The 20,937-nt window shown below is 43.6% G+C and overlaps 1 protein-coding gene across 1 annotated transcript; it reads right to left on the reverse strand.

Annotated features, from left to right (window-relative positions):
• Positions 1-1,573: 1,573 nt before the first annotated feature.
• On the reverse strand, positions 1,574-20,604 carry HERPUD2 (HERPUD family member 2). The gene is made up of 8 exons (XM_060247643.1): positions 20,310-20,604; positions 16,145-16,222; positions 12,955-13,068; positions 11,126-11,280; positions 8,550-8,672; positions 5,549-5,872; positions 3,354-3,471; positions 1,574-2,391 (listed from the first exon to the last, which is right to left on the reverse strand). The coding sequence occupies exons 1-8, from the start codon at positions 20,439-20,441 to the stop codon at positions 2,233-2,235; spliced, it is 1,203 nt and encodes a 400-aa protein (XP_060103626.1). The 5' UTR covers positions 20,442-20,604; the 3' UTR covers positions 1,574-2,232.
• Between the last annotated feature and the right edge of the window lie 333 nt (positions 20,605-20,937).

Consider the following 20,937-nt stretch of genomic DNA (forward strand, 5'->3'; position numbering starts at 1 on the left):
TTGAACTCTCCCCAGCTGTGACTGAATGGACTAAAAATCTAATTATTGGTATTTAGAAAGACTGACCAATTGGTCTGCATACCCATTGCATCAACTTGATCATATTTTTTATATTATTATATACTTCCTATGTGTAACTCTGCCATACAATAAATAGATAATACTAACCTACATCCCACAGTGGTAATCGTTTAGACAGTTAAGCTGGAAAGGAACTGTTTAGCTTCTGCCTGTAATTTACTAAGAAGCCCTCAAAGAAGACTTCTGGAGGTACTAAGATACAAAATTCTTTCAAGACCCTAAAAATAACAGCTATTGAAGTACCAAGACAATATTATAATTAGCTTACATAAGCTTAATATTCATAGTTGGAGAGTCTAGATTACCAAAAGGTCTTCTAAAGTTAACACTTTGCAAAGAACTGTCGACATCAAACATTCCAAAAATGGTTTTCTTTTCATTTCCATATGCAGCATTTGCAACCAATATAGAAATTTCTCTACAGTTCAGCTGCTCTTTACTTAACAAGCATGGTCTTGAACAGGCTTTGGGCTTTTTGATGCATTTTTTCAGGTCAATTCCCGGTTTATGCTGGGTCTAAGAATCACTATTTCAGTAGCAAGTCCAGTCACTTTTCCAGAACTTCAAGGGCATCCCAAAACACAGACATCCATCATGCTCCAGACCCACCATTACATATATTGTGGTACTCAAGCTACAGTGGAAGTACGGCTAATAAAGTCAGATTCATAAAATGGTGACTCATTAAACAGGGGGTCCCACCGAGGTGCCCATGGCCACTATGGCACATGCCAACACCTTTCCTGTTGCTCATCAGGCGTTTCTAGAAAGTGGGGCTCTTGCTCAACAGAGCATCAGATTGATTGGGCAGATCAAAATAATGTTCCTTCAAAGGCACCTTGCAGCCATAGTGCTGGTTTTATTCTCTCACTTCTCTTCCCTAGTGCGGTTTTTAATCACCTCTTCTCCCCTGCACTTGAGCTTCTCCTGTATGCAGATCTCCACCTCCTGCAGCAGCTTTTTTGCAACTGTACCCACCACCCTGTGTGGGAATTCCAAAGATGCCCCCACAGGCTCAGAAAGGTTGGGGACCAACGTTCTCTCGAACCTCAAGTTATTGTGAGCTAGCTCACAGCTTTTTAGCCCCCCAGCTCACACATTTTTGTCTTCACTCAGGAAAAACGGCCATAGGGCAAACTAATTTATGCAGTAGCCCAGAACTTTAATGCCAGTAGCTCACAAAGCAGAATATTTGCTCACAAGGCTCCACAGCTTAGAGGGAGTATTGTTAGGGTCTCCTGCTCTAAATAATACAGGCAGGCGTCAAACCAGTATTATCTTTGTTTTAACTGAAAATGCCCACTCATTTCAGAAGAAAAGCAAAAATTCTACAAGCCTTCAGCAAAGACACGTTTCCATATTCTCTCCAATCGTGAAAATGAGAACTTCTGCATTAATACGCACCTTGAGACTTTGGAATCTCTTGTTCCCCCTGAGCTTGGTGAAGATGCTTTATCAAGGGGTCTAAATGAATTCATGTTCTTTTCCACTGTAGCTTCTTCTTTTTTTTATTAAAAAAATTAATTACATATGTCTGTGCTTCCCAGTACATGTCTCTTTAAAAAAAAGTAGTACAGCATGTATTCGACATTTGTAGTGCGCTCCACCACTGTCCAACCCCTTTGAAGAGCTGCTTGGCTGTACACAGCATGAGGAACCACACAGGCTTTCGGCAAGACAAGGGTTGCCACAAACTCAAAACTCGCCTGTGGATTTTAAGGAAGGGGGAAATGGTTTTTTCCACATAAAATGAAATTTCTGCACAAATTCCCCCCCCCCCCCCTTACTGTAAAGGATTCCATTTTGTAATTTAAACAGCTCTGCACATCAAACTACAAACTCCTCGCCGCGGAGTTCACACAATTTAAACAAAACATGGAAGACCATTTTTTTACATTTTATTCTTCTTTCGATAAAGAAGAATATTTTAAAAAGCTGTTCGTTAAGTAGTCCGCTGTTGCTTAAAATATTTATACGCGTGAGAAAGCTGAAAGGAGGCGGAAAATACACATTTTTTTTTCCTTTACACCATGATCAGAAAGTTTACATTAGAAATCTTTTGAAATTGCGCTGTATTTTAAAATACCACTAGAGTCAACATCCACTTTTAAGCACAAACTGTTCTATTTGCTGTCCCGCTTTGTCCTTTGCCTAGTTGCCAACCGGAGGCGGCCCTTCAGGAATCAGGGATGTAAAGAAGGTGGTGATGAAGGACCAAGCAGAAGCCATAAACCCTGGATGCTGCTCTGCATTTGCATCGACCGCGTCCTCGCCACTGTCTTCGTCAATTCCATCATCCATAAGGCGCTCCTTAACAAAAGAAAGGTTCTCAGTGGTTCAGCTGTTTCATACCAAAGGGATACAGACCATATTAATGGACACTTCCCCACACCCCACCCCTGAAGTACCCTAGTCCGTCTTCTCAAGCACAGGGACAGAGACTTCAGGAAAGGGGGTTGGTAAGCAGGTACACTACTGATAAAGGAGCAACAGAGACTAACACTGCCTCTCTGAATCATGAAATTAATTTTACTCTCATTTCCTAACCTTGGGGAAAAACTAACGTTCAACTGAAAATTGCAACAGCTCAATACAGGTGAAGGCATAAAGATATGAGCCAGTTTGGTGCAGTGGTTAAGTGCACAGACTCTTATCAGGGAAATCCAGATTTGATTCCCCACTCCTCCACTTGCAGCTGCTGGAATGGCCTTGGGTTAGCCATACCTCTCGTAGGAGTTGTCCTTGAAAGGGCAGCTGCTGTGAGAGCTCTCTCAGCCCCACCCACCTCACAGGGTGTCTGTTGTGGGGGAGGAAGGTAAAGGAGATTGTAAGCCACTCTGAGAGTCTGATTAAGAGAAGGGTGGGGTATAAATCTACAGTCTTCATTTATCTGCCCCATCTAGCCCAGCACGGTCTCCTTGGTGCAACTGCAGCTCTCCAGGATCTCTGGCAGTTCCTGCGTTTGTTACCAGAAATGCCTAAAATGAAACCTGGGACTTTCTGCATGCAATAAGAACACAGGAAACTTCTGAAACCCAGCACTAGGAGGCGACATCAGGGGAAGGGCTTTCTCCTCTATGCCCCGTTTGCTTTCTGCCCAAGGCAACTGGTTGCCCATTGTTCCAAACAAAATGCTGAATCAGATGGACCACTGGTCTGATCCGGCAGGGCTCTTCTTATGCTGTACCACTGAGTCGTATCCCCTCCCCAAATCTATACCACTCTTCTACTCTTGAACATTAAAAAAAAAGCCTAAACCTGTCTCCACTTACCATCTCTTCAAGACCAGCATTATTTATGTTTTGCCCATCATGATTCATATCTGCGTTGTTGTTTGCAGCAGGCTGCTGAATTCCTTCTTGCCTGAATGGAAACCACCCAGCTTGGTGTCTGTTTTAAATTAAAAAACAAAACACTATTTGAATTCATGGTATCTGTCTAAGTCTAGGATGCTGCTGAAGAAATTAATACACAAAGGGACGACGACAACAAAGAAGTCAACCGCTTGAAGTCTTACAATGGAATACCCAAACAAGGGTATTTGAAATTTGAAATGTCCTCGTTGGATAGCCCAGGATAGCCCAATCTCATCAGATCTCAGAAGCTAAGCAGGGTCAGCCCCATCTAGTATTTGGTAGGGAGACCTCCAAGGAATACCAGGGTTGTGTCATCGAGGCAAAGAATGGCAAACCACCTCTGAACGTCTCTTGCCTTGAAAACCCTGTGGGGGTCACCGTAAGTCAGCTGTGACTTGAAGAAGAAGACAACTGCAGATTTATACCCCACCCTTCTCTCTGAATCAGAGACTCAGAGCGGCTTACAAACTCATCTATCTTCTCTCCCCACAACAGACACCCTGTGAGGTGGGTGAGGCTGAGAGGGCTCTCACAGCAGCTGCCCTTTCAAGGACAACCTCTGCCAGAGCTATGGCTGACCCAAGGCCATTCCAACAGCTGTTAAGTGGAGGAGTGGGGAATCAAACCCGGTTCTCCCAGATAAGAGTCCGCACACTTAACCACTACACCAAACTGGCTCTCACTTTCCAACAACAACCACGTAAGGAAATGGCATTTAGGAGAATTTTGAAAAACTTTGATTATGTCAGACAAACACTTCACAGAATTCCATGTTAATTCCCACCCCCCCTTGAAGAAAAGCTCCATTTTAAATGTTGATCTTGACAGCAGATGGAAAAGCAATCAAGGTTCATGTCATCTTTAGTGAGAGGGAGCTACTCTTCCATCTTTCCTCTACACACTTTAAGCTAACGAATACGAATGTACAGCAGCAGATGTCACTTTGCTTTTTAAAAAAACTATCCTTTAGTTCAGTGTATAGGGATGTAAGTTGTGCAAGACCCCCTTGGTGGGACAAAGCCTAAACATTAGCAGGGTCACCACCATTCAACCTGCATAGACTGGGGAAGGCCATTCTGTGGAATGTGCATACCTGGTACATGGGCGAGATCATTCTCTCCTGCTACCAGTCTGCCTGCCCACCCCAATATGTCTATCTTGTCTCATATCATCTTGGGATGAGATCAACATTGTTTGAATTCACTGCAGCATGTTCAGATCCTGGGTTTCAAAATCAAGGTGAATCTTGCTCCCCCGCTGTGTACACCTTCTCTACATGTTCAGACAGGGATGCACAGAGCATTAAACCAAGCCCTAGGGAAATGCTGAAAGGCACATGAAGCAGGTCTGAGTTTCATGGTGGAAGAAAAGCAGGCCATAAACGGGCTTCAAGAGTGGGCTTGAAACCAGATTCTCCCAGTCCTAGATTGATACCACTATATCATACTGACTGCTTGGGTCGTTCTTCCAAGTGGCTTAAAAAAACCCAAAAACCCTATTTGAAATATTTAGGTATTCCTGAAACACTTAAAAAAAAAAAGAGTTCCTTTTACTTATCTAAACCACTGTGCAATTAAACTGATGAATATTATGACATTTCAAGTGGTGGACATTAATTCTGAAAAAGCAGAAAGTAAATGTAAAACAGCAGAGAAATAGCACATTTTTTAAGCCATACAATTAAATTACTTTAAATACAAATGGGAGTTCAGCTTTAAAGAACTGGTGTTCTATCCATTAAACGTTAGAATTCATGTTTTAATCCAACTGTGATCAACATGAAGCTGTGAAAAGCATTTGTACTGTCAGGCAAGGTGGAGGGAGAGAAGAGGGATGTTCTTTGTTTCATGTGGTATTTTAAAAAGCTGGTGCAAGAGACTAAGAGCTTGACCGGAGGGGACCAAGAAGCCTCTGGTTCAAATCTCACCTCAGCCCTGAACTCACTTCTCTTAGGCAAGCTGCTTTCCCCCCCCCCCCCCCCTTCGGTCCTTTATGAGCATAATTATACTGGTTAACCTCACAACTTCCTAGTAAGTAACCCTGAGATAATGCACACAAAATGCTTTGGATGTTGGGGAGGGGGGATAAATATTATGCAAGTATTTACTTACAGGTACACAAGTAACATGGCTCCCATAACCATCACAAATCGACTGAAGGAGGAATAAAAATATACAATGCTAAGGAGAATAGCTGCTCTAGAAAACATGTACACCCAGTCCAGCCAGTCTCGATTGAAGTCCTCCTCGTTCATTACGGGGCCTCCTTGCGCATTCATCTGGACATTTTGATTTACCGGCCTGTTCTCCTGGGCAGCTACGTTGGGGGCTGCGGGGGGCTCATTGGTAGGAGCATGGTCAGAATTTGCAGGCTGTGAGGCTGGAGGACTGACGGACTCGGAGCTGGGCACTGCCTGGGCTGAAACTGCAGCTTGGCTGTAATATAAATACACAAGAGTTAGGAGCGAACCCTTAGTTCACGTACCCATTCTTGTACTTCTCAATTGTCAACACATGAAATTATTTATGCTTTGTCACAATCACCATAAAACACAAATACTTACCAGCAGGGCTTTTTTTTGCAGCAGGAGCTCCTTTGCATATTAGGCCGTACACCCCTGATGTAGCCAATCCTCCTGAGCTTACAGTAGGCCCTGTATTAAGAGCCTGTAAGCTCTTGGAGGATTGGCTACATCAGGAGTGTGTGGCTTAATATGCAAAGGAGTTCCTACTACAAAAAAAGCTCTGCTTACCAGGCCTCCAATGCCCTTGGAGAAGGGAAGATACCACTTCCAAATGTCAGTTTTCCTCATTTTGGCCTGATCCAGAACAGCCACCTCTTCCCATGAGAGCGTACAACTAAAGAGAAGGCACTCCAGACCAACAACACTGAGCACTTCACACAGGAAGGGATGTGAATTACAATTCCCCATCGATACTATTGACTGAGAAATGGAGGTTTGATTTAAGGGGAGGTGGGGGGGGGGAGTCAAGAAAACCACTGACATTGTAAAGACTTTATGGAAATGCTTCTGAATGACATGGCGGGATTACAGTTCACTGCATCATAATAAGGGCATAATAAGTCAAGACAAAGTGAGCCCTGATCTGAACCCATGTCTCACACAGACAGATCACTCAAGTAACTGGTCAATATGCGATCTCTCCAGCCTCTAATCATGGTTTCAACATCTAATTCATGACCACGAATCTCTTGACAGAATCCACTCTGGGGCACATCCACAAATGAAGATAGTCAGGATCAGACATCTCTTATCACTTTAAAAGGGGATTGCGAAACACACCAGTACTCCCCCATTAATTTTCTCCACTTCCTTCTTGCCACAGAGAAGCATCAGCAAGTGCTTTATTTATTTATATATTTATACCTTGCTTTCCTCCTCAGCAGACACACAAATCCCCTTACGTCATTCACCCCTCATCTATTTTATCTTCACAACAACCACCCCTGAGGTCAGTGAGACATAGAGTAACCAGCCCAAGGTCACCCAGAAAACTCCCACGGTGGAGTGGGAATCTGAACTTAAGCCTCCCAGATCCTAGTCCAAACAACTGGAATCTGAACACACAATATTTGGGAAGTGCGTCTTTATCCCAGGAGCCAGCTGCAATTAATTTAAATTAATGTGGGCAGGGCACTTCCCAGGTTCACAGCTCAGATGGCTGGGTAATTAAATGCAAATGCATGCTTCAGCTATTTGTAAATGGCAGCACACACCTCTCATTCAGAACAGCATTCTTCAACACGTGGGTTGTGCAACCGCACCTGCTGGGTGTCTACTTTGTGCTACTTTGGGGAAAGATCTGTTAGTGTGCCTGCAAAGCGAGCAAGATCTCCACCAACCGTCCCACTTCTCTTTACACACTTTTACAAGGGGAGCATTGGGATGCTCGAGTATAGGAGATTCCTCCATGGCTCTAATAAGTTCCTCACTACAATAAACATCCTGTTTCTGGGGCATCTTAGGTTTCCAGCCCACAGACCTGGCATCAACACCAGTGAGGTCATAACTATTTCTGCCATTCCTGACACATGACTGTGATGTCATGGGACATCCTGTCACAGGCCTGCAGTTCAGTGTGACCCTGGAAACTAATGGAGGTCCAGGTCTGGAAAGGTTGAAGACCACCTGCTTAGGGAAATTAGAAGAAGCTCATTCTTTTAGAATGGACTTCCCAGCCTTCGCTTTAACTTCTTGCTAAATAAAAGCAGCTACTTTGAGAAACAACTCTTTCAGCACATCAGCAGGGATGATTAGCTTGATGTGTTAATAATAATGCACAGTGCAAGAATCAGATGGAAAAGCACTGCACTGAAACGAGACACCTTCTGCCTTTTACTTGCTACTATGGCAAGATCTTTTTTTCCACTGAGCAGAGGAGCTACTCTGGATAATAATTATGAAACTAAACACTTGTTTGCTTGGGCAATTACTCTGAGATGACAAACTCTTACATCATTCCAAACTCTCAACCGTTACATACACAATACATTTAATCAAAGCAAGAGCAAGGCAAAAGCAGGACATAAGAGCAGAGAAACGCTGGTCTCTTGCTTCTGTTTTGGCTTAAAATTACCCTAGCAAGTCAAGCCATGTTCCCAGTGATGCTGGAGTGGATCACACATTTCAAAGAGAGCACATAATCATCAAGATAGGAGGCAAAGATATATGGCAGAAATGTCTATGATTCCTTGGCTGTACAAGGGTAAGTTTACAAAACTGCTCACAATGGGGAAGTCACCAGATTACATTGCCACGTTTTCTACAGGGGCTTATCATGAAGGATTGGGAAGACAAGTTCTAGACAAACACTTTTCACCATGAAAGAATGCTGGGCAAGAGTCACCTGGTTAATGACTTGTTCACTATCATGTATTTGAGCCAGCTGCCAAAAATAAGGTCATCCACAAATAAACAATTTTTTTAAAAGGTGGAGCAATTCTTGTGGTGAGCATTCTGAAGAAGCAACATTTCTAACCTGTATTCAGTCTACTGAAGTCACACTATAAAGATGATGCAGCCAAGACTAGGCGTGAGTCTCTACCCCGGCACTGCAATATCGGGTACAAGAACAGACTGCATGTACTTACTATTGCATATAGTACTGCCGTGCATACATCTGCTGCCACCATATCATCTGGAGAGGGCTGAAAGCAGGATATACAGGGAAGCCAGCTGGCACTCCTTGCCCAGGGAACTGGTTGCCAACATTGCTAAAGAGAATTAAAACCAATTAGGTGACAGGCTTTCACTTGATGGAGGGGCAAAATGAACAGAATATCACTGCAACTTAACCAGACCATTAAATACTACCATGATCATTTCATACGCCAGTTTCCTGAATATACTTAGGGAGTACTTCCAAGAATTCAGCAAACAAGAAGTATCAGGTTTATTTAGATATTTCTACTTCACTTTCCTCCTCAGTGATAACTCAAAGAGCCAATTTGGTGTAGTGGTTAAGTATGCAAACTCTTACCTGGCAGAACCAGATTTGATTCCCCACTCCTTCACATACAGCTGCTGGAGTGACCTTGGGCCAGCCACAAGTTCTCAGAGCTGTTCTCTCAACAGCAGTTCTCTCAGAGTTCTCTCAGCCCCACTTACTTCACAAGAGGGGAAGAGAAAGGAGACTGTAAGCCGCTCTGAGACTCCAAGTGAAGGGTGGGGTATAAATCCAATCTATTATTATTGCATTCTCTCTCCAATCCCTGTAAAATAGACTGGGCTGAAAGTGAATGACTGGTCAACTGGGACCACTTAGCGAGCTTCCCTGGCAGAGCGAGGATTTGAACCTGGTACTCCCAAACGCTAATCAGACATTCTAAATACTACACACCACTGAGTCCCACTAAGCTCACACATCTGAAGATGTTGTGTGGTATAGTGGGTTAAGAGTGGTGGGCTAGGACCTGTGTTTGAATCCCCACTCTGCCAGGGAAGCTTCCTGGGTGACCTTGGGCCAGTCACATACATACTGCCTAACCTACCACATGGGATTGCAGCGATGATAAAACGGAGATAGGGAGACTGATGCAAGTTTCCATGGGTCTCCATTCTAAAAATGTACAATATAAATGAAGTCAATAAATAATAACGTACACCATTTCGGCACAACCACAGTAGAACTGCTAGAGGTTCAAGCAATACTAAAAAGGACTAGATCTGTGCCTTCCAAAAGTATGATCATCTAGGCATATGGAGGCAAAAAAAAAAAAAGCTGACATGCTTCCTGTCATTACCCACTACTGCATGGCAGAATGTTCTGCACTATAACATTTATGAGATTTTTTTAAAAAAAAATGCAAAATGCAGAATTCTTACCTCATTTTTAACTGCAGTATACCACAATTAGCTGTTCAACCTGCCTGAAGTGCTACTCATACAGGCCAAGCATACCAAGGATATGGTCAGCATTCTGCTTCAATAGAGAACCAAGCTACTCATACAGTGTTTAGGAATGAGCACCCACTGTGCATGTGACATTATACTAACAGAGTGTGGTAAAGACAGCCACAAGGGTGAGGGCTGGGTTAGCAGGGTCAAGTACCCAAGTGGTTAAAGAAGCAGCTAGCGCAGCAGAAAATCTATGGTAACTCACATTTCCTAAAAAGCTTCTTTGGAATAGAGATGCCTCCTTGTTAACTCTCAGGGCAACAGCAGCAAGTGTGCTGCTCACAGGCCAAGCATCGTGAGTTGATGCAACCATATTGCATCAGACCACAGTTCTATCTTAGAAAGAAAATTGGCTGCAAGATGTCACAGGAGACCTCGCTAGTTCACTATGTACTCAATCCAGGAAAAAAAAAGTCAGACTGGGGAAAAGGCAAGGAAACGAGAGAGAAAAGGGATCTGGGGAAAGATATCCCTACATCTTGTTTCGTTTATGCTACATGCACTTCTGCAAAAGATTTTTTTTTCCTTGCAAGGAACAGTGTTTAAAAACCTGTTATAAAACACACTAGGAATTTAAGCAAATTACTTATACAAAGGAGCAACTACATACTAAAAGAGGAGGCATTGAAGTTTTCAATGTACATCAGTGAGTGAATTCAGCATTCTAATCCACTGTAGGACTGGTTCACCTGGGTGTATTTTTACGCTCAGTCTTCAGTTCTGTAAACTAGGTATCCAGTTCCAAATAAGCATACACGCATTATACCTCTTATATGAGGCAGAAAAGATAAGAAAACTAGAAAGAAAGAATGATCTCAATTCTGACCCTGATCAGTTTTATCACTCCTTCTCTTTCTTGCAAGCTATAAACATTTCTTTGTCCTTCACTGTTGCTTGCAAGACCAAGCAGAAAAACAAGCATCTTGCGACATATGGTGAGTGCAAATTTGTTTCATAAACTACCATGGAACAGAGGAGTCCTGAAAGAAAGGTGTATCAGACTCTGATGAAAGCCACTGGGTGCTTAGAATATTGCTTAACCCACAGCACTCTCCAAGGACATCACAGCAACCATAAATAAGAAGCAAGTTCACTCGGAAAAACAATCTTCCTACTGAGAACACAAGTTATTTACTACTAGAAACTTTTAAAGAGGCACTGCATGTGTCTGTTACTTTCTCGCCCTGAAGGAGAACACAAGCTGTGGCATGGCTGCTATTACAATACATTTTAAACAAAAATAAATCTGTCAGTGAGATGCTATACTTACCCTTGCATGATATACGGGAATGGATGGCTCTGCGTTGGATTGCTTTGGCCTTGAGGAAGGCTACGATGTCTCACACCATCAGAGCTACTGCTGTTAGCTGACGGCAAACTTTCTTGAGTTGGTGAAGGAGTTGTTGATCCTGAACGTTCAGAACTCTTAAAATAGAAGACAACAGACCTTAGTGATTTCTAGCAGTAGCACAGAGGATCCTGCACTTTATACTAAGTAATCTGGTCCCCCAAACAGTGTTCCATTTAAGCTGAGTTAACGTGAGCTAGCTCACAGATTTTTAGGCTCTAGCTCACACATTTTCGTCTTAGCTCAGAAATGATGATCCCAGAGCACACTAATTTATGCAGTACCTCACAAATTTAATGCCAGTAGCTCACAAAGCAGAATTTTTGCTCACAAGGCTCTGCAGCTTAGAGGGAACATTGCCCTTAAAGTATTACCACCAGCCTTCTCACACATACCCTTAGCACACAAGCATGCTGAGCTGATTTCTACCAGCTACAGCACCACTTGAAACATCCTGACGCTGACTCAAACCACTGGTCTATCAAGGTCAGTGCTGTCTACTCAGCCTTGGCATCACTGCTCCAGGGTCTCAGGCAGAGGTCTTTCCCATCATTAACTACTTGATCCTTTTTTAAAACTGGAAATGCTGGGGACTGTCACTGAACCAGGGATCCCCCACATGTGAAGCAGATTCTCTATCAATGTGACCCACTACAGGTCACAACAGTCCGTGTGGTGTAGAAGGCTAGAGTGCAGGACTAGGAACTGGGAGACCCGGGTTCAGATACCCACTACACCACAGAGGGTGGCCTTGGAACAGTCACGCTCTCAGGCACAGGGTTACAAGGATAAAATGGAGGAGAGCTTTTTGTTGTACATCGCCCAGAAGCCTGCATAAACAGGGATAGGGCGATTAACACATCAAATAATATTAATAACAATTATAATAGCAGCAGCAGCAACAATAGAAGCTGCTATGGGTCCCCGAGGAGAGAAAACTGGGGAATACATGAAGTAAGGACATAAATTCACAAATCAAGCAAGCACAGAAAGAAAAACGAAATGAGCATGGAGCCAGAAAACATTACAATTGCCATAGTGATGTTATCAAAAATAGTCTCCCTGCAAGCAGCAGTTCTTGTTTGATCTGTGACATTTGTGAGTACTTAATACATGATTTTGTCATCAGCATGTTAAGTCTCAAATGCACTTTATATGCTCCAGGCCACAGGTATAAAACAATTTAGCTGCTTAAAAACTAATGCTAGAGCCCAGCTTCCCAGCCTAATAACTTGACCAAGTTAAGCCAAATTAAGTATTTGCCGCAAAGGACTGCATGCTCTTAATTAAAACTGATATTATTTTCACACAGGAAAACCAGCATGTGTGAAATTGCTCTGGCATCTAAGTGGGGAGATCACAAAAACCTTTCAGGAATAACAAAACAAAAATAAATATTTCCACAAGAAGAGCATCATTCTCACTAATGCTCCCAGAGGCAGAATTAGAGCACTACTGTACACAAAACATAAAGGGAAATCAGGCATACTAAAGATTAAGGATCATTAATAATGGGAAAGGGGGAAAAACTGGAAAAGTTTTAAAACAACTACCCAGGAAATCTTATATGGGTGCTTAAACTGCTTGCATTTGTTTTGGCATGTAAACCAAACACAACGTATTTTGAATTTGAAATGGATAAAATGGTTGACAGCTTATATGCTGCCTAGATGTACATTGTGCTCACATTATTATGGGCATGTAAACAGTAAAAATGGTTAACGATTGCATCATGTACAAGACCAGCTCACCGAGATGTTACGAGATGCTGATGATCCAGAGTCTTCCCTATTGGTGTCAGGCTTTGGAGAACTTGGGGGTGTCCGTGAAGAACATACTAGATGAACCATATGATACTCATCTTGCTACAATAAAAATGCATGATTTTAGCAACAGAACTTGGCAGAGTTAAAGACACACACAGCACACACCCTCACACATACACACCTAATTACTACTGAATAGCACAGATGTTAGATGCTGTTTAAGTTCCATGACATTTAAACTGCTCTTTTATACCAAGTTATTATTGGAGTCCAGAAAGATTCCCAGATGTTTTTGTACCCAGAGAGAAGAAAAAAAATCTATCTGGATATGAACAATTGGGGAGGGACAGTGGCTCAGTGGTAAAGCATCTGCTTGGGAAGCAGAAGGTACCAGGTTCAATCCCTGGCATCTCCAAAAAAGGGTCCAGGCAAATAGGTGTGAAAAACCTCCACCTGAGACCCTGGAGAGTTGCTGCCAGTCTGAGAAGACAATACTGACTTTGATGGACCAAAGGTCTGATTCAGTATAAGGCAGCTTCGTATGCTCAATTCTTAAGAAGATATATTCTAATGTTTTTAAAAAACCCATGAAAAGGAACTAAAGAAGGAAATGATACTGTCAAATATCTCATTACAACTGCATTTTCATCTTCATTAAAACACGTGAACATACTCTCAATTTTAAGCCTAGTACTAGAGAATCACCCGTGAAAAACCTAATGCGTACTGTCTGTGCTTAGCTAAATATGCATTCAAAATAAAATGTCTAGAGCTGCAATTATTCTTTGGAAGCTTGTACAACAGGAAAATCAAGACCTGTTTTTTTCTAAAGAAATCTTCCTTAACTCAAAATAATTTCAGTTAAAAACACTTCAAAGAGCAAACACCTGCAAAGCACAAAGCTAGGTCTCCTTCCCCCACTTCCTCCTCAAGGTAGGAGCTTTGCTCTGCAGCTTCTGTGTGATTGAACAACCCTGGCAAAGCACATTGTGATGCAGAAGGAAGCAAGAGAGGGAAAAGGAAGCACACAACAGTGAGTTGCTCGTGGGCCTGCTAGGAGCCCTCTGGAGGCCTGATTCAGCCCCCCGGGCCACACGTTTGACACCCCTGCAGAACCTACTATTTTCAGTAATTATTTTGCTGTAGTCTCTTTCAACATTTCAATGGAAGCAATAAGCTCATTTATCCTTTTGGATGAAAATGTTCTGTTGTATTTCATAAAACTAAGTGTGCATGAAGTTCCTGTAACTGACTATTTATATGTACAGGTTTATGTGCAAAATTAACTTTATACCATTCCGAGGTGGCTTCAGGATTCAATTAAACTAAAGCAGTAATAGAATTATAAGAAAATGGCTGGAGGTTAGCACTTTGTGGTGATGACAACCAGGATTCCTTTGATATTTATTTACACATTATAACAGGTTTGTCACAGCTTTAACAAAATCATAAGAAATTGTGAAGAAGTTAGGATTAGGTTTTGTGACAGCAGTCCTTAGAAAATCCAGCCATTATATGACTAAATGCTGAGTTTAAAAAAATTGCTCCTAGAGTCAAAGAAAATGTGTTACAGCCTGCTTCATGCCACAACATATCATTTGTCCCCAATATTTTGACTTTTCTTCTAATGGGCTCTAAAAGGAAGGGCTGTGCTCTTTTCACCCTATCTGCATATTTAACATTTTTCCCAGACATAATACCTTGAGATAAAAATTTTCAGAGGTGTATCTTATGATTATAGAATGCCTTGGAAAATAGCAGCAATTTACTTCTTTAACGGCCATAGAAAAGCAATGTGTGTATGTTCAATTCAAAACATCTCCAGCAATATTTCAGAGACAGAATTCCCCTAAGGGGATGGCAGGAGAATATAATCTTGTTTTAATTCCTTGTTATTTGGCCAGCAAGCAAGTAACCCACTGTATAGGATTACTATACTCTCTTCCAGACTGGAATTCTAAATGCTTTACATTCTTGTTAAGCATGTAAATGAATTAACATTTTGGCCTGCAGTATGAAGATTTAAATGCAACCAACAATGACTTTTTTAAAAATTCAACAAATCAAGTGAAGTGCATGCAACTATGTATACAACTGTTCCTGTATCAGTTTGGTGTAGTGGTTAAGTGTGCGGACTCTTATCTGGGAGAACCGGGTTTGATTCCCCACTCCTCCATTTGCACCTGCCGGAATGGCCTTGGGTCAGCCACAGCTCTGGCAGAGGTTGTCCTTGAAAGGGCAGCTGCTGTGAGAGCCCTCTCCAGCCCCACCCACCTCACAGGGTGTCTGTTGTGGGGGAGGAAGGTAAAGGAGATTGTGAGCCGCTCTGAGACTCTTCGGAGTGGAGGGCGGGATATAAATCCAATATCTTCTTCTTCTTTCCCTTTCAATCCAAACTTACCCTGAACATCCCAGTTAGCATGATACCAGAATGTTACCCTCCCCCACTTCCTCACCTTAAAACAGTGGAAACAGCAGCCCCTGTTCCTCCTTTCCACAGCAGGTAATAGGAGAGGGCCTTGCCAAGATCTGACTGGACTTAGAGAGCCAACCCAGTGGCTAACCAGCATAACAAACTTTAAATGCTTTACTGTGCAATCACAGTATTTTTCCAATATAAACCCAATGATTTCAACTGGCATAGGTGGGAGTAATCCTGCATAGGATTCTACTGTTATTTTGTTTTACCTTGTCTACTGTTTTGGTTTATTTTGTCTACTGTTATTTGATTGTTTTATTGTTTTAATACTGCTTATTGTTTAATGTGTATTTTATGTTGTTAGCCGCCTTGAGTCTGCATAGAATGGGCGGGATATAAATATAACGTAAATAAATAAATTAAACACTTACCTGTTCTACCAGTCAGATGCCTACTTTTAAATAATTGTGCATGATTAGGATTGCGGTCTACACCATAACAACATTCCTTAGACACATAAATTAACTGCATTAATGCAAACAAGAACACCTCCCCCACTTTATATTCATTTTCTGTATGCAACTCCACAGAACGACTTCACTCCAGCATTATTATTATTATTATTATTATTAATTTTATTTATATCCCGCCCTCCCCGCCTAGGCAGGCTCATAGCAATGGCCATCACACAGCAGAACTTGCTTTAGAATTTGTGAGATGTTTTCTTAAAGCATAGCATTCGAAAATAAAGCTTACTTTTCTAAGTACATCTTTCAGCTGCAGGTGATCAGGAAGCAGTCTGCCAGAATATACCAGCCTCTGATCCTTTGTTGACTAAGAGAGGGGACAAAAAAAGAATTTAACGTTTTCCAGCTCTATTCTTCTAAAGCTGGAAAATTCTGTAAGTTTGGAAACACTTTACATTCCTGCCTTAATGGTTAACCATTTGATGTACACACTACATAAGAACATAAGAAAAGCCATGTTGGATCAGGACAATGGCCCATTCAGTCCGACACTCTGTGTCACACAGTGGCCAATAAAACCAGGCACCACCAGGAGGTCCATCAGTGAGGCCAGATCACTAGAAGCCCTCCCACTGTGCACCCCCCCCCCAGCACCTGCCCCAGACACGAGTGATTTTTTTAAAAGAATGTCATCTTTCACATGCCAATGTAACCAAGGAGTTTAGTCATGGCACAGAGTCCATCAAGCTAGTCCACATAGCTGGAAGTATAAGCACTATTAAGCCCTCCCACTTCTCTGAAAAGCTTCCATATTATCTCTGTATCCAACAGGAAACTATAACTGTGAGACCAAGAGAAGAGGAAGAAGTATTCCTTGCCCTTGTAAAACTGCTGGTTGCGGTTGAATTCCAAGTTAAGTGTGTGTTGTGGAGCAATGCTTTTTGGGAGGAAAAAACTGAAGTAATACTTCCCTTATAGTGGAGTTTGTTATTGAAGACAAAGTCCATTTCAGTGCAGTAAAGCTGTAAAAGCACACAGTCTTTCTTGCCAAAATAAATGGAAAGCAGTTGTTTTATACAGCTGAAATACACTGATGATTACACAAGTTTTCAGAGCAAAGCAAATCCACACATATTTCTAGCTGCTTCAACATTTATAACCATTTGTTATTAATGCTTTTTTTCTGTGGTAGCAGAACAGACTAATGAAACACAAGCTTCCACTTTATACCTAGTCTTACCATTGGTTCATCTAACTCAGTAGTGTCAACTCCGGCTGGTAGCAGCTAAGATCTCTTCAGAACTGATTCTGGTGTTAAAATACACATCAGAGAAACACCCAAACTACATGGATTTCCCCCGTGGTAACATACACCAAGACTGGGATCCAAAGTGTCACTTATGCTGTTCCATTACTGCAGGGGGCTGGTCATTTTCCATTACCACAGCCCTGTGCAATCCTCAAAAAGCTCCTCAAAAGCAAGGGGACACCTCCAGACTTTTGTCCCCAGAAGGAAATATCCCCCTTCCCTTCTAGCACAGGAGTGCTCTTCTCACCGCTTATGGGGCAGTAGGACGGAAAGTCGACCTCAAACGCGAAGCAGTGTATGTATGTGTTAGGTAATTCAAACTACACTAACATTTGCAATGCAATCCTGTGTATATTTACTTGGAAGTTTCATCTATTCAATTGTTGACTCCCAAGTAAGTAAACACAGGATTGCATTTCTATTGACTATGGAACTTTCAGGCACATGGGTACTAGATGATGAAATCGGCTTTTTAAGAAAACACTAAAACAAAAAGCCAAACAGGCATGCACCAGGTATACTAGTAATGCTTCTGGAAACCTATATAATAACACTTCTAGAAACAAGGTAGAGAAGGGGAAAGAATGAGAAAATTAACAGGGAAAAGTAGATGGTATAACATGTAAATGCTAACTGTTCTCATTTTCTAACATAATCCTTTTACTCGGATATTTTTTTTTAAAAATCATGGTCAAATAGACACAATTGTTTTATTAGCAGAGAGGAACAGTTAACTTATTTCAAGGCAGACAGATTCCTTATCACTGAGGCTGTTTGGCACATGGTTCTTAGCCCCCTCCTCCAGTTTACATTTCCAGGTACACTGTTCAGAAAAACAAGTATAAAGAAAACACCCTCCAATAAGAATACAAAAAAAATCATATCACCCAACCTGTGTGTGACAATAAATACAAATTCAACAACCCAAATAAAGAAATGGGATTTGACCAGCTCCTCTTCTGAAAATTAACCTTCTGAACTATTGTGCCTCGAGCACTATGCCCTCAGAACTGTTCCCAAATAAGGGCTGGCCCCAACCCCCATTTTGTGTTTCAACCACTCTTGTGGCTAGCCCACCCCACCCCTTCCACTAGGGTGCTCCAAGCGTGAATAAAGGTCTTCTCTGAAAAGCAAAGCACATCTGAGGAAGGAGAATTTGAAGCCAGATGAAAGCCAAAAGAAGAACTGCAGATTTATACCCCGCCCTTCTCTCTGAATCAGAGACTCAGAGCGGCTTACAATCTCCTGCATCATCTTCCCCCACAACAGACTCCCTGTGAGGTGGGTGGGGCTGAGAGGACTCTCACAGCAGCTGCCGTTTCAAGAACAGCTCTGCCAGATAGATGGCTGACCCAAGGCCATTCCAGCAGCTGCAAGTGGAGGAGGAGTATTAATTTCACCAATGTTTACCTACATGTCCACGATTTTCAGCAGAGGGTGAAGCTGTGTCAAGGTGGGGGTGGATATAAATGTAACCAAGTTCAACCGCTTGCTAGTATATACATCATTTAAATGTATTTAGGAAAGATGACCAGCTGTTGTACATATGAGAAAACAGGTGGCTCTGTGAACTGGGGGAGGAGGATGGGTTTACTGACTTGCTCAGGAACATGATAGAAAACGTTTCAGCAGAACAGCAGGCAACTCTTGCTCAGTTAATACCAGGGCAAGGATGTGGAAAGCCAAGAATTGGCTGAGTTCTCACCTGGGTTATCTCTTAAAAAGATAATGTTAAAGCAGAGAGTCAGACAATTGTGATACCCAAAATGTGCCAAGAAGAGGGAGGTGCTCATAGGCTGGGAGAGACAGAAGGTACTTTAACACCAGAAGGAAGATACTTTAACACTGGAACAGGTGGTTGCATTTCCCTCTATCAGTGCCAACCAGATGTGAGGCTGTAACTGTCTGCCTTTTGGAGTCGCACATTCAAAGAAACATGCTTCAGGTGAGAGAAATGGCTGGACATGACAGCCAAAGAAATGTCAGGACAAGAAAGGATGAAGCTGAGTTAAGAAAATCACCATCTCAACAACAACAAAAATCATCACAGAACGTAAGAGCTGGTGCCTATGCTTCCCAGCCAGAAGCTGCACTATGCCACAATATGTCAGGACATCTTGTGTTTAAGGCACATCTTGTCTGCTTCTGCTTCTATCGCTGAGCCAGATCCTAGTCTCTGACATATTGGCACCCTCACGGCCAGGACCAATTTCAGAACAAGAGAAAATGAACAGCTAGTGGATGAGCTGACCAGTGTGAAACTCAGAAACAAACTCACTACTTTCTTGGAGAGATTTCAGCAACGCAGGGCAGAGAGTGATGGACTGTGTGTTGTACTAAGACAAGGCGCAGCTGGGGTCCCCTACCCTAATCTTCCACTGAGACACTGCAGCATTAGGACAAATGGAAAGTGCAGATCAAGTTGCCCAGAAGGGCTTCCCTTTTTTAACTGGCACCGTTTCCACTACACCTGTGCCAACTGCCTGGCATAAACAGCTCCTGGATCAAAATCCATGCGAAGGGAATACCAATGACATTTAATGGAGGGGGGGAGGGGGACTTCCACGGTAAAAATTCCAGAGGGGTTCCTGTGTTAGTGTACAGTCACAAAATTAAGCAGGGAACTTGAATTGCTAACATATTGTCCCAGCACCCATTTCTGCGCATCATCTTATACATGCAAAGTGCACACCCACCACAGAATATTATATGAGCTTGTTGCTTTAAGCATGTCTGTTAGGGAAGTACCCTCCAGCACATCTAACGAAGTGGGCACTAGTCAGGGCCCGCCCTGCCACTTGGCAAACTAAGCAATCGCCTAGGGCGCTGGCCTTTCGGGGCACCAAACTGGGCGCTTCACATCTGACTCTGTGACATTATCAGTGCGGGGGGGGGGGGCAGAAGTTAGCCTTGCCTAGGGCGCCAGACAGTTTAGGGCCAGCCCTGGCACTGGTTTGCCACGAAAAGAAAGCTCACGCTGGAATAAATCCCGTTCAAGTCGTTTTCAGGACTTCCGCTTTGCTTCGCAGGGGCCGCTTTCTCCCAAGCGGGGGCAAAGCTCCCCCCATTGTCTTTCGGGGTGTCAGGGCGGGGGGGGGAGAAAAGGGAGCTCGGGGAGAGGAGGGGGTATGGGCGGGGGGCTCACCGGCTTGCTGGGGTACACCTGGGCGAGGTGGCCCTTGAGCCTGCCCACGGTCCAGTCCAGGCAGCAGCTGACGGTCTGGTCGGTGTATTTCTGGTTGGGCGCCTTGATGATGAGCGTGACGGGCGGCTCCATCGGGGCGGGCGGGCGGGCGGCAAGAAGTGGCGGGCGAGCTAAGAGGAGCGGCGGCGGCTCAGCAGCGGCAGGCAGGAGACAAGCGGCGGCGTCGAGGGGCGGAAAGGCCCCGGCCGCCCATCTCCGTCCGCTGGGAGCTGCTGCTGCTGCTGTGGCGGCGACGGCGGCGGAGGCTTCCGGCTTGGGCCTTGCCTCAGCGGCGCACGGAGGGGGCCGGCCCGGCAGCGTCACACACCAGGGCCGCGCAACAAGGCCCCCCCCCCCCCCGCCGGGCCTCCCTGGAGCCCCGCCGCCGCCTCAGGAGCAAACGGCAAACCGCAGCCCCGGAGCCGGTCTAAAATGGAGGCCGGAAGAGCAACCAACCGCCCGCCCGAGCTGGCGGCGGCTCTTTCTGAGCGCGGGGCACCAGGGGGCGCTGTGAGGCGGCGATGGGCGGCCCGGAAGGGCGAGCGGGGGGAGGGGGCGCGTGGAGGGAGGGCAGCTTCTTTTTCTGGGA

This window comes from Heteronotia binoei, chromosome 10 (genome assembly GCF_032191835.1).
Source record: "Heteronotia binoei isolate CCM8104 ecotype False Entrance Well chromosome 10, APGP_CSIRO_Hbin_v1, whole genome shotgun sequence".
Taxonomy (NCBI): domain Eukaryota; kingdom Metazoa; phylum Chordata; class Lepidosauria; order Squamata; family Gekkonidae; genus Heteronotia; species Heteronotia binoei.